Source organism: Anomaloglossus baeobatrachus, chromosome 7 (genome assembly GCF_048569485.1).
Source record: "Anomaloglossus baeobatrachus isolate aAnoBae1 chromosome 7, aAnoBae1.hap1, whole genome shotgun sequence".
Classification (NCBI taxonomy): domain Eukaryota; kingdom Metazoa; phylum Chordata; class Amphibia; order Anura; family Aromobatidae; genus Anomaloglossus; species Anomaloglossus baeobatrachus.
In genome coordinates this window covers 253,850,004-253,866,483 of record NC_134359.1, presented here as the reverse complement: position 1 = coordinate 253,866,483, position 16,480 = coordinate 253,850,004, and the positions used below count along the sequence as shown (strand labels likewise).

At 42.7% G+C, this 16,480-nt stretch overlaps 1 protein-coding gene across 1 annotated transcript in view; it reads left to right on the top strand.

Moving 5' to 3' along the window:
• Positions 1-7,442, top strand: part of PDILT (protein disulfide isomerase like, testis expressed) — a 33,995-nt gene extending 26,553 nt beyond the window's left edge. The window contains exons 8-11 of the mRNA XM_075319179.1: positions 762-882; positions 1,231-1,412; positions 3,688-3,774; positions 7,276-7,442. Coding sequence (XP_075175294.1) covers positions 762-882; positions 1,231-1,412; positions 3,688-3,774; positions 7,276-7,338 — 453 coding nt within the window. The 3' untranslated portion in view covers positions 7,339-7,442. The remainder of the gene's footprint in view (positions 1-761; positions 883-1,230; positions 1,413-3,687; positions 3,775-7,275) is intronic.
• The last annotated feature ends 9,038 nt before the right edge of the window (positions 7,443-16,480 follow it).

Sequence of the window (16,480 nt, the reverse complement as noted above, 5' to 3'; positions counted from 1 at the left end):
GCTTTTGTTTTCTCTGTCCCAACTTTTGGAAAATATCCAACATACAACTTCTGATCTGTGTTGTTTGTTTTGTTGTAAGTAAGAAAAATGTGTTCTTAGGAATTGGGGTTTTGCATTACAGCTCAGCCTTGGTGTCGACCTAAAGTAGGACTTTAGCAAACATGTTTGATGAAGACCTACACTAGGTGGTTGAAGCGTACCTGTAAAGTATTATCAAGAAGTCATTTAATGAGACCATAAACCAGACTATCCTTAAGCAATGTGCTTTCAAACAGGAGAAGAGAAGGGGTTAACGCCACGCATCAGCTAAATGAAGATGTACAGTTGTTGATAAATATCTTTTTTTTATTCCATAGGTCTAACGCGTTTCAAGGTTGAAACCTGTTCCTCAGGCCCAAAATATCAACAAAGCAATGTTGCTTTGTTGATATTCTGGTCCTGAGGAAGAGGTTTCAACCTCGAAACGCGTTAGACCTATGGAATAAAAAATATATTTATCAACAACTGTACATCTTCATTTGGCTGATGCGCGGCGTTAACCCCTTCTCTTCTGTTTGAATGCTCATCCACGTGGGGCTGCGGCAGACGCCATTATCTTATGCTTGGCAGTGGTTGTGACTTTCACAACCACATTAGGTGAGTGTATATACTTTATATATTACTCCTGTTTGTCTGGTAATACCATATCAGAGCTTCTTTTTTTAGTTTTAAGCATTGTGCTTTTATGATTGACCACTCATGTTTATTTTTTCTCAATTTAGCCCCAGAGAGATAGTGAAGATATCCCAAAGGACTGGGATAAAAATCCGGTAAAAGTTCTGGTGGGGAAAAATTTCAATAAAGTTGCTTTCAATAAATCAAGCAATGCATTTGTCATGTTCTGTAAGTATGAACTGATCTTATTTCTCATTATTTCTCTTATAATAATCATAAATTTTACAGTACAAAACTAGACTATGACCAACGAAGCGGATCTGGTCCGAAGCACAGATCACCCCACCCCTACGACTTCCTATTACAAATTTCGGTTGACTGTCCCAATGGACCAACTTGTTGAACCGGAAATTTTTACATTAATTTTGGAAGACACAACCCTCCACCTAAATAGCAATTATTTAATTACACAATGGTCCTGATAATACTTTAGCTCTGACTAATTGGTACTAATTGAAAAAAAAATGTCTCATCATTATCAAATCTTCTAATGATCCCTACGTTTTTTTCCTACAGATGCCCCTTGGTCTAAACCGTGCAAAGAACTATTTCCTGTATGGGAAGAATTAGGGAGAAGGTACCTAAGTAATGGTAATGTGACAATTGCCAAAATAGACTGCACAGCCAACGATGTTCAACTGATGGTGCTGGATCGCTACCCTCATTTTCGGTTCTTTCCTGCTGGATCAGATACCAAGGTATTTGAAGTACAATATAACAAAAAATGTGTAATGCATTTTGAGTTTTGTTTAGACTAGGCCAATTTATTGAATTTGGTCACATCACTTAAAGAGGACCTGTCACCAGGTGTAAAGACCTCGGTTTTTGCTCTTGTTTGGTTCCCACTGATCCCCTGAATATTTTTTTTTTTAAATCCGTCATACAGTTGAGATATGAGCTGTTGTTACCTATTGGTCATTTTTAAGGTCTATACAAGGGGTGTGAATCACAGGATAGTAATGCAGAGTAAGCTAAAGACACGCCCCTGAGGATCCTGTGAGCCACACCCCCTTAAATAGGCTCATTTATATAACTGTATGGCAGATTTTTAAAAAACTTAATACTCCTGAGAGCAGGAATAAAATAATCACAAAAAATTACCACTTCTGTCCTGATGACAGATCCTTTTAAAAGCATACTTATAATTTCAGATAACTTTTCAGAACAAACTGTCATGTGTTTCTTCACGCAGAATAATACTTTTTCTGTCCATTACATGACTCGTATCTGGAGTTGTCAACCTACTTTTACATTTTTCTTGATAACTGAACCAAGAAAACATGGACGGCCCTAAATTTTTCCAAGAAAACATCACGCCTCCATGACATGTCCTCAACATAATGGCTAAGAATCCAAAAGATCAAACAGAATTAAAAGGATAGATTACATAGAGCATATATAGTGTTAGGATAATATATGCATTGTGAGGTGTACTGTAAAGTTGTATATAGACATTTTCACTACAGCTCTAGATGTGACTGGAGTATAAGACCTGATATAGCAGCAGAATTGTAAATGTAGCTCTATATATAACTGGAATATAAGATTTTATGTAACTGTAAAACAGGTTTTGAGAACGGAACAGCCCAGTTAAGATGACTTACAACTGTTTCTTTTACAGCAATAGTTAGTAGTAATAAGAGGCAATGTGGGCACAATATAAAGAACTTTCAAGAGACAGATCAATACAAGTTCAGTAATTTATAACACGCAACTGTTATATCTTATATACAGCTATTAAAGACTTCAATTTTACAGGTAATATCTAGCGTTAACCCAACCCTGGTCTCTGTGTCAGGGAGACGTCGGTGTCACCCTCAACTTGTCACCACTTCTTTGTAACCGGATGAGTCAGTATAACAAGGAATACCATAATCAGCACAGGGCCTAACGGGGCTTCGGTACACTTTAAGCGCAAGTCCAATTCTAGTTAGTAACTGTCTTTAATTAGTATCATACGTCTGAACAGGAAACAACGGCCCGGCTCAATCAGCAGCTCTATCTTTTGGATCCAGTAATCGGTGTTCGGTCTTTGGTGCTTGACCAGCGAAGTCAGGGTCTCGGTATTTGGTCTTTGGTGTTTGGATAGCGAAGTCAGGTCCTCAGTATCTAGTCTTCGGTGCTTGACCGGCAAAGTCGTTGACTCAGAATTCTGTCTATGGTGCTTGACCGACGAAGTCAGTGTCTCAGTATTTGGTCTTTGTTGCTTGGACAGCGAAGTCAGGTCCTCAGTATCTAATCTTCGGTGCTTGATTGGCAAAGTCGGGGTTTCAGTATTTGGTCTTTGGTGCTTGGACAGCAAAGTCAGGTCCTCAGTATCTAGTCTTTGATGCTTGACCGGCGAAGTCGTTGACTCAGAATTCAGTCTATGGTGCTTGACCGGCGAAGTCAGGTCCTCAGTATCTAGTCTTCGGTGCTTGACCAGCGAAGTCGGGGTCTTAGTATTTGGTCTTTGGTGCTTGGACAGTGAAGTCAGGTCCTCAGTATCTAGTCTTTGATGCTTGACCATTAAAGTTAGGTTCTCAGTATCTGGTCTTTGGTGTTTGACCGGCGAAGTCAGGTCTTCGGTATCTGGTCTTCGATGTTGGATCAACAAAGCCTGTCTCTCTCTGGGTTCTTATCAGCCTTAAGTGCTTTTCTGGCTTGCTGCTCACACATCTGCCTCCTCTCAAGTCTTGACGCCAACTCCTCCCCTTCTTGAGAATCCTTGTCTCTAATATTAGACAACTGTGCCACAACTGTCACCTGCATAGTGTCTTCTCTAAATTCTTCCCTTGAGGAACACACACGCTGGTCTTCAGTTCCTGTCGGCACGGTACAACCAGCAGAGGGCAACATTTGCTTGCAGATACTGAGGGACTTTGGATGCGTGCATATTCTGTTTGCCATCAGATTTCTACATTTTGTCCATGTTTGTTGATGCTTTTTTAATATTAATGGTTGTATCTTAATAACATTTTACTTCTCCTGAAGTCTGTTAGATACACAGGGAAGAAGACTATTGAAGCATTTACCGAGTTCTTGGAATATGAGATGAGCTCTTTAAATATGGAAGAAGAGGTAAACTATTATTTTACTGATTAACTGTAGATGACCACAATTGCATTGCAAAAAAAACCCACTCCTTCTCGTAGGGCTTCCATGTAGGAATGAGGAAGCATAACATAATGTGGCTGGAGTTTTCAACACTTTAATCCTTTTATTTATGTCATGTGAACCCAATCCTTGTATTTTTATGGTGAATTACATAGATGGGAAGATCAAGTTCAAAATGAATGCAAACTGCTTCCTCCTTCTCCGCACGGCAGCCCAACAAAGCGAGGGTTTCCCTATTGTGTTCATTGTAATTTGGATAATGGGATACCCCACCCCGTCATTATCAAACTTTTTGAGTCGGCAGCTGTGATCATTTTGAGTCAAAAAATTCTTCAAGTCATAATATTGTCTTATATTTTACAAATGGTGGACTTAAATAGGTGAGAAACTTTTCTATTGTCACGTGAGACTTACTACTAAAAGAATGAATTGTAAAAACCTATAGGGCAATGGTCTATTTATTAAACAAGGGTGATGGATGGCTAACAGTTGCCATCTGCCATAGCCATCAAGTCCTACAATGGCCGGTCCATTAATGACCAGTAGAGAAATCAGAGTTTGAATGTATATGTAAATGAGGCTGAAGCCTCCGTCACTCCAGCTCTATTCCCCGCTCAGTGCGGTCTCCTCCTGCTTATTGCAATTGTAACAAGCTTGATGGATGGCTAACAGTTGGCAACTGTCACAGCCATCTAATAAAATAGTGTATCCACTAAATACATGTTTTTATTTAACACAGGAGCCTGTGGATAGCCATTTGATGTTTTTATATATGGCATCTATTAAAGGGTATCTGTCAGAAGGATTTCACACTCCAAACTATTTATATGTGCATGTAGCTCTTTCAAAGACAAGTCCAGCCATACCTTTACATTGCTGATCCGTTCCTCCTGTATTGAGAAATAAGAGTTTTAATTGATATGTTAATGAGACTGAAGAGCGATTTGTACATCTGAAGCCTATGTCACTCCAGCTCTATTCCCCGCCCAGCACAGCCGCCTTCTGGTTGATTTGATTGCTCCTTTGTCTGAAGTCACACAGCCCAAAGACTGTCACTCAAGTAGTAGGAGGCTGCACTGGGATGGGAATAGAGCTGGAGTGACTGAGGCTTCACATCTACAGCCTCATTTGCATATCAGTTCAAACAATGATTTCTACTTAATCAAGAAACAGACTGGCCATGTAAAGCTATTGCTGAATCTGTCTTTAAAAGAGCTACATGTGCATATAAATAGTTTGGGGGGTGAAATACTGCTGAGATATTCCCTTTAAACCCTTTAAAGTTCAAAGAATTCATCTGATATATACGTTTTTTCATTTTGTTTAAAGTCTCGTGCCATACTTCTTGGGGTATGGTAAGTTTAGGAATAACACATCTGTAGCTGCCGAGCAAAAAGAGTGTGAGAGGCCAAATATTAAGATGAAAAATTGGTGTTGAGTATATTTTAAGTCTGACAAACTCTCTAATAAAAAAATTAAATTCTGCTTATACAGTTAGGTCCAGAAATATTTGGACAGTGACACAATTTTCGCGAGTTGGGCTCTGCATGCCACCACATTGGATTTGAAATGAAACCTCTACAACAGAATTCAAGTTCAGATTGTAACGTTTAATTTGAAGGTTTGAACAAAAATATCTGATAGAAATTGTAGGAATTGTACACATTTCTTTACAAACACTCCACATTTTAGGAGGTCAAAAGTAATTGGACAAATAAACCAAACCCAAACAAAATATTTTTATTTTCAATATTTTGTTGCGAATCCTTTGGAGGCAATCACTGCCTTAAGTCTGGAACCCATGGACATCACCAAACGCTGGGTTTCCTCCTTCTTAATGCTTTGCCAGGCCTTTACAGCCGCAGCCTTCAGGTCTTGCTTGTTTGTGGGTCTTTCCGTCTTAAGTCTGGATTTGAGCAAGTGAAATGCATGCTCAATTGGGTTATGATCTGGTGATTGACTTGGCCATTGCAGAATGTTCCACTTTTTTGCACTCATGAACTCCTGGGTAGCTTTGGCTGTACGCTTGGGGTCATTGTCCATCTGTACTATGAAGCGCCGTCCGATCAACTTTGCGGTATTTGGCTGAATCTGGGCTGAAAGTATATCCCGGTACACTTCAGAATTCATCCGGCTACTCTTGTCTGCTGTTATGTCATCAATAACACAAGTGACCCAGTGCCATTGAAAGCCATGCATGCCCATGCCATCACGTTGCCTCCACCATGTTTTACAGAGGATGTGGTGTGCCTTGGATCATGTGCCGTTCCCTTTGTTCTCCAAACTTTTTTCTTCCCATCATTCTGGTACAGGTTGATCTTTGTCTCATCTGTCCATAGAATACTTTTCCAGAACTGAGCTGGCTTCATGAGGTGTTTTTCAGCAAATTTAACTCTGGCCTGTCTATTTTTGGAATTGATGAATGGTTTGCATCTAGATGTGAACCCTTTGTATTTACTTTCATGGAGTCTTCTCTTGACTGTTGACTTAGAGACAGATACACCTACTTCACTGAGAGTGTTCTGGACTTCAGTTGATGTTGTGAACGGGTTCATCTTCACCAAAGAAAGTATGCGGCGATCATCCACCACTGTTGTCATCCGTGGACGCCCAGGCCTTTTTGAGTTCCCAAGCTCACCAGTCAATTCCTTTTTCTCAGAATGTACCCGACTGTTGATTTTGCTACTCCAAGCATGTCTGCTATCTCTCTGATGGATTTTTTCTTTTTTTTCAGCCTCAGGATGTTCTGCTTCACCTCAATTGAGAGTTCCTTAGACCGCATGTTGTCTGGTCACAGCAACAGCTTCCAAATGCAAAACCACACACCTGTAATCAACCCCAGACCTTTTAACTACTTCATTGATTACAGGTTAACGAGGGAGACGCCTACAGAGTTAATTGCAGCCCTTAGAGTCCCTTGTCCAATTACTTTTGGTCCCTTGAAAAAGAGGAGGCTATGCATTACATTGCTATGATTCCTAAACCCTTTCTCCAATTTGGATGTGAAAACTCTCATATTGCAGCTGGGAGTGTGCACTTTCAGCCCATATTATATATATAATTGTATTTCTGAACATGTTTTTGTAAACAGCTAAAATAACAAAACTTGTGTCACTGTCCAAATATTTCTGGACCTAACTGTACCATAGATGTAGATTATTTCATAATAGACTTCTATAGATGCAATATTATGGGACCATAAGGTTTTACAAAGCTGTCATCCAGCCACGTGTATGAGATCTAAGTGTGTACACTGCCATACTGAATCTTAACCCTACATGTATTACCCAAGAGGATCACTCCCTTCCTTTCTTTCTTCCAGAACATTTCCAAGTGTTCCGTCTATTTCATCTCATAAATACGACCCCAATTACTACTATAGTTGTATATTTCACTGATTATCTCTTACAGCATCGGCCGCCCACCCTACGATCTACAATGTTTTTGTTCTTCTACTCATTTTAGGAAACATCTTCAAGAGAGACGTCAAGTGAAGACAACGAGAAGCAAGTGAAAGAAGAACTGTAAGAGCTGGCGCTACATCTGTCCATGGTGCCATTTTTTCCAGGAGAGCGCTACATTATTTGGCTTCTACATTACTAAATAAATGGTTTGTCCAACACCCACATTTCCTGACACCCGCCTGTGTCTGCTTTTTTTGGTATAATTGATTAGATGTAGCTATAGGGGGTTCACCCTGTGGACTCTTCAACACATCAACTACATCCAGTTGAAGACCGCACCGGGGCACGAAAGAATGATGTAGCCCGTCCCACCATCCACCCTTACGTGCCGTTTGTGGTCTTTAGGGGCCGCACAGAGCTCAGATCACAGGCCAGAAAAAATGTATGACCTTACACTGCTGAATGACACAGTAAATGGGAATTAGGGGAATATTCAATTTCCTTTTTTGTGTAGCTTTACATTTTTTTTGGAGGGCACAGTTGCAATAGGGAGTCGTAAAACTATTGTGGGCCTTTTGGCCAAGTTATTTTTGTGGCCACTATGATAAAGCATAATTACTAAGGGGGCCCTCTGACATGTTTTTTGGGGGAGGGGAGTATACTAATTGTGGGCATACTCTGACAGGGTTACTTTTGTGGCCATTATAATGAAGCACTGTTATTACGGGGGGGCCCCATTATATTTGGGGGCAATATAGGGATATAGGCGCTCTATACTTATGGGGATGCTATGGCACAGATACTTTGGTGGCCATTATATGGCAACACTGTAAGGCTATGTGCACAGTTGGCCATTTTTTTTCGTGCGTTTTTCCTTGCTTATTTTAAACAATAGAAGCACGGGAAAAGCATCCCAGCAAAGTCTATGAAAATCCTGACTTGCTGTGCACAAATTGCTTCTTTTTTCCTTGCAGATTTTGTTGCTGAAAAAAAGAAGCAGCAAGTCAATTGGATGGTGTGTGAGGCTCTCCGTAGCTCAGTCTCGGACCCAGCAGCTTCTGCTCGCTGGCTATGCTCAGCAATCAAATCACCACTGGATGTGGAGGAGAAGACTTAATCAGCGCTTCTTATTTTCTTTATACACAGTGTATGTGTATAAAGTGATCAGGAAGGCAGAAACAATCATAAAACATCTCTGTCTTCTATTTGGAGAGTCTGGCTGCGTCTGACAGCCTGTTCTCCACTTCTGCAGCTGCATGATCTCATTTTAGAATGTCACTGCAGCGTAGAATGTGGACCACCTGTACGATTAACGTCTATGGATGGTCCGAAAGTAGTTATGAAATCATGCAGCTGGTCCCTATTATATTGGTACCTCTTGCACAACTAACATTTGGGGAAGCAGCCTGGACATGTGGTGCTGAGAGGATGAAAATACGACTACATGCGTTTACCAAGTACTTTACTTATTGGGCAACAAACCCACCCTGTAGCTTTGCCCCGGGAGAAAGCTGAGCTCTGTCATTTCAATTCTGTCACAATCACATAAAGAAATGTGCACTTCCTTCCCTACAGGCAGCTAATCCCGCTATTATGTACCTAATACATTTCAGTTTGACTGTAACAAAATGTACAGATATTCAGCTATTGCTTATATAATCAAAATACCAACTTGTAGGAGCATCTGTCACATTAGGTACGGGGAAGTACCAAGCGAGGAAAAAAATGGAAGGGGACCCCTGTGTCTAGGAAACGAGGACATGGTGACCCCTGACCAAACCTACTACTGGTCCCTGGAGTCCCTCACCACCCTAGATAGGTACCGCACCTATGTGTTGAGTCGGATACCTAACCCTGGGTATCTCTAGTGCTGGACCCTAAATAGGGAATGTGTGGGATGAGCTCTTCTTCAACCCCACTAAACACTAAAGGAAGACACACAGGGAAAAAAACATGAACTGTTTATCTACAGATGACACAGGCAGGAGTTCAGCAGAACTTCAGCAATGATTCTACTGATGAGTACAAGCCGCCTGCTTGCAGCAGAGCTAGAATAAACTGAATAATATCACCAGCACCAGTCCAGGGAAGAAGGGAGTATTTAAGCACCATGAGAATAATGATGATCAGCAGCTAGGTGGGAGTTGAGCTCCTGCTGGGTCCAAAAGGGGAGAGATAAAACCAGCAGCAAAGCTACCTATACCAATGAATACTGACAGCAGGAACAATGGAAAGTCAGGGAGCATTCTGCGCAGCTAAACGCTGTGACCTTCTATTGCCAGAAACCACATGACTGTCTGACACCTGTGACAACATCACAGAATATGTTTAGTTATTGCCATAGACTAGGGGTGGACATATCATTGGTGCAACCTGTGCAGCCGCATGGGTACCCAAGAGGTAAGGGTGCCACATCTAGCAACAAAAGAAGTGGAATTTTGCATTGTGATGAGCTACTAGATTGTATTAAATTTAGTTTTTTCTTTCAGTCCCATAGCCCCCGGGGTATAACACCCATCCCCATTGCCACTTGCCACTGATGCATAACATCCGACCCCTCGTCCCAGTGTATAACAGCCAGCCCCTCATCATGTCAAATGCCTTCACTAACATGACAGATCGGCAACAACTAAGCCACGAAATGGAGACCACGTAATATTACAGAGTGGGGGACTGAGTGCTGAGGAGCAGAAGGTGGAAGAGTCACCAACACTCTGCTGACTCCACTCCAGAATCCAGACCTCGTCTGGTATAACATCCGCACAAAAACTGCATCCGCCAGTCGTTTCATGACTGAGCAGCTACATGCAGCCTTATATCACCAAGCACAATGCCGGGCGTTGGATGGAGTGGTGTAAAACCACCAAATATTTTCTGTATAGTAATGGATCACACTTCTGTATCTGGCTTCTGTTTGGGTTCGGTGAATGCCCGGAGAAGGTTACCTGCCTGACCGATCGGTGCCGGCTGTAAAGTTTGATGGAGGAAGGAATATGCTATTGGGGTGTTTTTCAGGGTTCGGCCTTGGCTCTAGTGAAGGGAACTCTTAATGCTTCAGCATAAAGGACATTTTAGAGGATTTTATAGCTGCAAAAGGAGGACTAACCCCATATTAATGGCAATGGATGACCTAATAGCTCCTGAAGGCGTAATGTGGACATTTCCCAATACTTGTGTCCATGTAGTATGTAGACACCTGAGGGCAAGATTAAAGGTTCTTAGTGTATGAAACATTTATTGGGCAACCTGGTAACAGTACAAACATTAATTACTCAAGGTCAAAAGAAGCCATCACATGATTATTGCCGGCCTACCTGCACATTTTGGCCCATGTTTTAATATTGCCCAGGGCTACGCTTTGTCTTAAAGCAAGCACTGCCCTAATATCAAACACATTCCTTCCTTGTAGCTCAGTATACTTTAGTTTTTTATTATACACTTTCATGCTTACATAATACGTCATGGCCAGTGAACTCTGTACAAGTCGTGTCCAGGAGGAATCGTCAATGCAACCACATGGGAAAGTGAAGGACTGTAATCGGAGAGGACTCTGCCTTCGAGGCTCCGGATTTCCCTGAATGTGGTCACTACACTGTTTTTCTACCTATATCCCACTCTTAATTGTTCCTAGGGCCACACATTTATTTCTTTTAGTTTCCTCTTAGCTCGGAATTGTTTTTTTTCTATTACAAAATACTTCTTAATGGCTCTATGGGGACATGACACATCTCCTATATATTAAAACTGTGAAGGGTATATCTAACTCAAGACGTGCACCCCCGAAAAAAAGTACCCCAAAATACAGCAAAAAGACAGACTTTTTAAAGGATTTTTAAGGAGATCTATCGCCTAAATAAACAATTTTTTTTTCTAAGGGCGGCGTCAGATGCTACGATATATTGGGCGATATGTTGTCGGGGTCACGGATTCCGTGACGCACATCCGGCATCGTTTGACATATCGTAGCGTGTGACAGCTATGAACGACTGTGAACGAGCAAAAATACTCACCTTATCGTTGCTCGTTGACACGTCGTTCATTTTCAAAATGTCGTTCCTCCTTCTGTGCTCCGGTTGTTCATCGTTCCCGAGACAGCACACAACGCTCCGTGTGACACCCTGGGAACGACGAACACAGCTTACCTGCGTCCCGCCGGCAATTGGATGTTACGTCCCACTCATCTCCGCCCCTCCGCTTCTATTGGCCGGCCGCTGTGTGACGTCGTTGTGACGCCAAACGTCCCTCCCCCTTCAGGAAGAGGATGTTCGCCGCCCACAGTGAGGTCATCCGGGAGGTATGAATGTGGCGCCCTGGACAAGCCAGGACGTTACAGGTACTGCAACAACACACCCCACACCCCGGTTAGGAACATCTAAGTCAGACACAAATTCTTGTTGCCTCCCTCCAGGGGCTGATGTCCACACCAGGTGGGGCGGAGCCAGGCGGTTGGCTTCTCCCACCGAGGAGTTCACAGTCCTGGAGGCGGAAAAAGAGTGGAGTTGAGAGTGTAGAGCGAGAGTGAGGGAAGTAGTAGTGGAGGAACTGACTGGCAGTGTCCGGGTACGTGGCCCGGGCACAGAAACAGCAAGGTTGGCAGACGGTGGTAACCATCTGCAGGAGAGGCCGATTGACGCACAACCGTAAGGACCGGGGATGGGCGGTGGCCCGCCGGTACCGGATCGGGGAGCGAAGATAAGCCAGCACCATCCGGCAGGCCCTACAGACCCCGACCAGGCTAGGAGTCGCCGTAAAACCGATCAAATCCGTCAGCGATGGGAACCTCCAAGGTTTCCCAGCAATAAAGACCCGACTGAAGGCAACCGTCCAAACCGTTAGGGAGATAAAGCTACCGCCAGAGCTAGATCTCCCAGGGACAGAGCCTGCGGGGGCAAAAAGGGGCTCCCTTAGCCAACATACCGCGGGGGAGTGGGTTACGGGTGGGAAGCCATCGGGACCGAGAACATAACACCGGTGCAGAGAGAGACAGTTACCGCCAGCCTACCGGGAGTGACCGTCGCAGCCGTCTGTGGGACTCGTCCATCCAGCCATTTGTTTTACCAGAGACTCCGTGTGCATTACTGGCTGAGTAAGTACCACCGTGCCGTCTGGCACTGCGCTGCCCCATGACCCTGCACCTGGCCAAGCCCCGCAATCCACCAAACAGACAACAACTCCGGGCTCCGGGACTGCCAAAATCCCCCCTACCCACGGAGGGGAGAGAAACATCCCAGCTGCTCCCTGTCATCGCTCCTGGGATCCCCGTACAGAGCAGCGGTGGTGTCCCAACCTCACCACACACCGTGGGTGGCGTCACAAACCGACATCCCAACCACCAACAAAACTCCCCTTTCACTCACGGGCGAGGAGCGCCGCTCGAGTCCTCGGATCCGGCCCACCGCTCGAGCCACCGAGCAGCAGCAGCGCCGGACTCGAGCGTGGTGAGAGCAGCGCCCCACCGCCCACGACATGTGCATGTGACAGGGGGTTAACGACTTTGTGCGCCACGGGCAACTAATTGCCCGTGACGCACAAACGATAGGGGCGGGTACGATCGCACGATAGATCGTACCGTGTGACGCCGCCCTAAGAATATATCCAGTCTATTAGCCTTGGCAGCAGCTGACTGACACTAGTTACTAAAGTTGACTTTAAAGTTTGCCAATATCCCCTGTTTTTATAGGATTTGACTATTTAAAGCGTATCTCTCAGCAGATTATAGAATGCAAATTTTATATTTTACTACATAGATTGCTTAGAACTGATGACGCTGGTGTACTTGTTTAAAATTGAGTATTTCATTAATGAAGCCAGTTAAGATGTTAACGATTCAAGCTCACAAGTCCAAGTGTATAACATCTCGGCCCACCAAGCCTGACTGACAGATGCAGCTTGTACTGAGCAGTGTAAGATCTCAGCAGGGAGGAGGAGCACTTCAGAGCTTTCAATCAGTGTGAGATCTCAGCAGGGAGGAGGAGCACTGAGTGAGATCTCAGCAGGGAGGAGGAGCACTGAAGAGCTGTCAATCAGTGTGAGATCTCAGCAGGGAGGAGGAGCACTGAAGAGCTGTCAATCAGTGCGAGATCTCAGCAGGGAGGAGGAGCACTGAAGAGCTGTCAATCAGTGTGAGATCTCAGCAGGGAGGAGGAGCACTGAAGAGCTGTCAATCAAGGCTAGTCGGAGGAGGTTGAGTGTAAACTTTAAAACAGAATTATACGTCCACTCCGATATGAATTTGCTAACCAACTACACTGGCCACATCAGGTCTAAAAGGTCTACGCAAAGTAGAACCGTCACCTGATTTCACAAAACAAAATGGATACATTTACATTAGTAAATAGATCTCTTGGACTTGATGATGTTTTGTGTACTCTGAAAATCCATACTTGAATGGCTGTATAATTGTTTAAACTCTATCTCCACCCAGCTATCAAGAAACTTACAAGGATTTTACAGCCATGGATTTTCACAGTTAGTACACCAGCCTCATCAGGTCTAATAGATTGCTATATTATTGCATGCAGTTTGTATTGTAAAATCTGATGACAGATGCATGTTATGTAACTGTAAAATTTCGTTTAATTATTCCAGATATATTAATTTTACATTTATCCACATTAAACTTCATTCTCATAATCCTTCTGTAGTATCATATTATCCTATTACGTGATGATTACTCTACAGAGCTTAGTATTAGCTGAAATTCTACTCTGTGTGCCTTAATTTGAGCCCATGATTGTCCTGTAGTAACTGTAACCCTATATTTATACATGCCTCCTATCTGTTCAGTAAAATAATCTATGGCAAGTTTGCCCAAATGTGTCTAGCCCCAGTCTTAACAAAAAAAACTGACCGCACTCTCAATAGTGTGAATAGGTGTGTATATGATCATGATATATGGACAGACAAGAGGAACAGCCGCACACTGAAATGCCAAAATTTTAAACTACTGAGAAAGATCTAAAAAAATGTTTTGGAGGTGCATATAAAAATGGCCATTTCCATACCTGTCCAGTAGCCACGTCACGGCAATCTCATTATACTGAGTCCTACTCTATCCTACTGCCTCTGTCTGGGTTTCTCAAAACCTACATGTATTGGCGACAAGTGACCTACTCTTACACGCTGCGGATTTTGACGCAGATTTTCAGAAATCTGCAGCAAAATCTGCATGTCCATTGTGAAGCCAGCAAAGTCTATGAGAATTCAGAAGTGCTGTGCCCATGTTGAGTATTTTTCCCTTACGTATTTAGTGCAGATTTCTTTTTTTCTGCACCAAATACGCAATGGAAAAATAAGCAACTTTGGCACAGCACTTCTGAATTCTCATAGACTTTTCTAGCTTCACAATGGACATGTGGATTTTGCTGCAGATTTCTGAAAATACACATCAAAACTACACAGCGTGGGCACTGGGCCTAATAGTGTAAATAGGTGCATATCTGATCATGATATATTGATAGAAAAGAAAGGAACGGGCACACACTGAAATGCCAAAACTTTAATCTACTGTAAAAGATCTAAAATTTTTCTACGTGTTTCGCATATAAAAATGGCCCTTTACATACCTGCCCAGTAGCCATGTCATGGTAACCTCATTATACTGGGTCCGACTCTTTCCTACTGCATCTGTCTTGGTTTTCAAAAACCTACATGTATTGGCGACAAGTGACCTACTCTTAGAGGGATAAAAACACCTGTGGCTAATGAGTTATGTAGGGGTTAGGTTGCACTGCTAGTCAAACACACAATTAAATACAAAGATACAAAAAAACTGACAGCGCTCCCAATAGTGGGAATAGGTGCGTATCAGATCATGATATATTGACAGAAAAGAAAGGAACAGCCGGACATTGAAATGCCAAAACTTTAAACTACTAAAAAAGATCTAAACATTTTTTTGAGATGTTTCGCATATAAAAATGTCCATTTACATACCTGCCTAGTAACCACATCACGGCAGCCTCATATGAAGTGATGTATATGGAGTGATGTCCTGTTGACTGGCGGTGCACCCCAACCCCCACCTCACCCATTAGCCACAGATGTTTTTATCCTCCAATAGTAGGTCACTCGTCGCCCTTACATGTAGGTTTTTTGAAACCCAGACAGAGGCAGTAGGATAGAGTAGGACCCAGTATAATGAGGATGCCATGATGTGGCTACAGGGCAGATATGGAGATGGCCATTTTTATATGCGAAACACCTAAAAAAAATTTTAGATCTTTTTCAGTACTTTAAAGTTTTGGTGTTTCAGTGTGCGGCTGTTCCTTTCTTTTCTTTACAGTCTTAACAAGATATATAGTATTGTGAAAAAAGTTTTGTATATTTTTTTGTCGGTCACCATTGTGGCTGTTGATTGTGGCTGCAGTGGTCTCATGCCTATTTCTACCAGAAGAGGAAACTTAGACCGTGGCAAAGATTCAGAGAGACATCATGTTGATGGAAGGAGATTATACTTTTTTTTTTTTTTTTACACCGTACACCCCATTTTAAAAAATGAAACAAAAACAAATATACTTTAAATTTTATTTTATTTTTAAGAAAAAAAAATCTAAAATCAACTATCCTTGTGTGAAAAAGCAATTGCCTCTTAAGTTAATTAGTCAATCAATAAATCAAATTTATTAAATAATTAGGTCAATCAGGCTGGGATTAAATAATGCAATATTGAGCAGCCATTAAGATACAAAGGGTGAAATAAGCATTCAACATGTCACCAATTTTCTGATTAAATATATTTCTAAAGGTGCTATTGACATGAATTTCACACCAGATGTCGGTAACCATCCATCCAATCCAAACCGGCAAAGGAATTAAATAATAGATGTCCATAAATTAAGCTATGTAATAATGAGAAAGGACACAAGAAAAAAGTATTAAACACACAATGTCACACCAAAGCGTACACTCAGTGTGCGGCGCAACACAAGGGTAACAACGAGAGTGGTATCGAAGGAACGCCCTGGCGATAGGGAGAGGGGACACCTCCTGCAACTCACCTGAGTCTGTAGCCTAGCTCCATGATGTCCCTATACGGGTCCTTCACTTCCGTTACCATCACGTGCCAAGGCCCTTGCTTGTTCTGAACTCACCCTGGCTAGTGAGAATGCCCACGAGAACACTAGTCTCACCACTGCAATAATACAACACGAGGTAAGGGAGACAAACAGAAGAAAAGTGGACACAAAGAGGAAAACACTTCAAGCTCCTCCAATTCAGCTAAACACCACAGCTGCAATAGTCACAACTCCTCAGTTTCTTCCAGA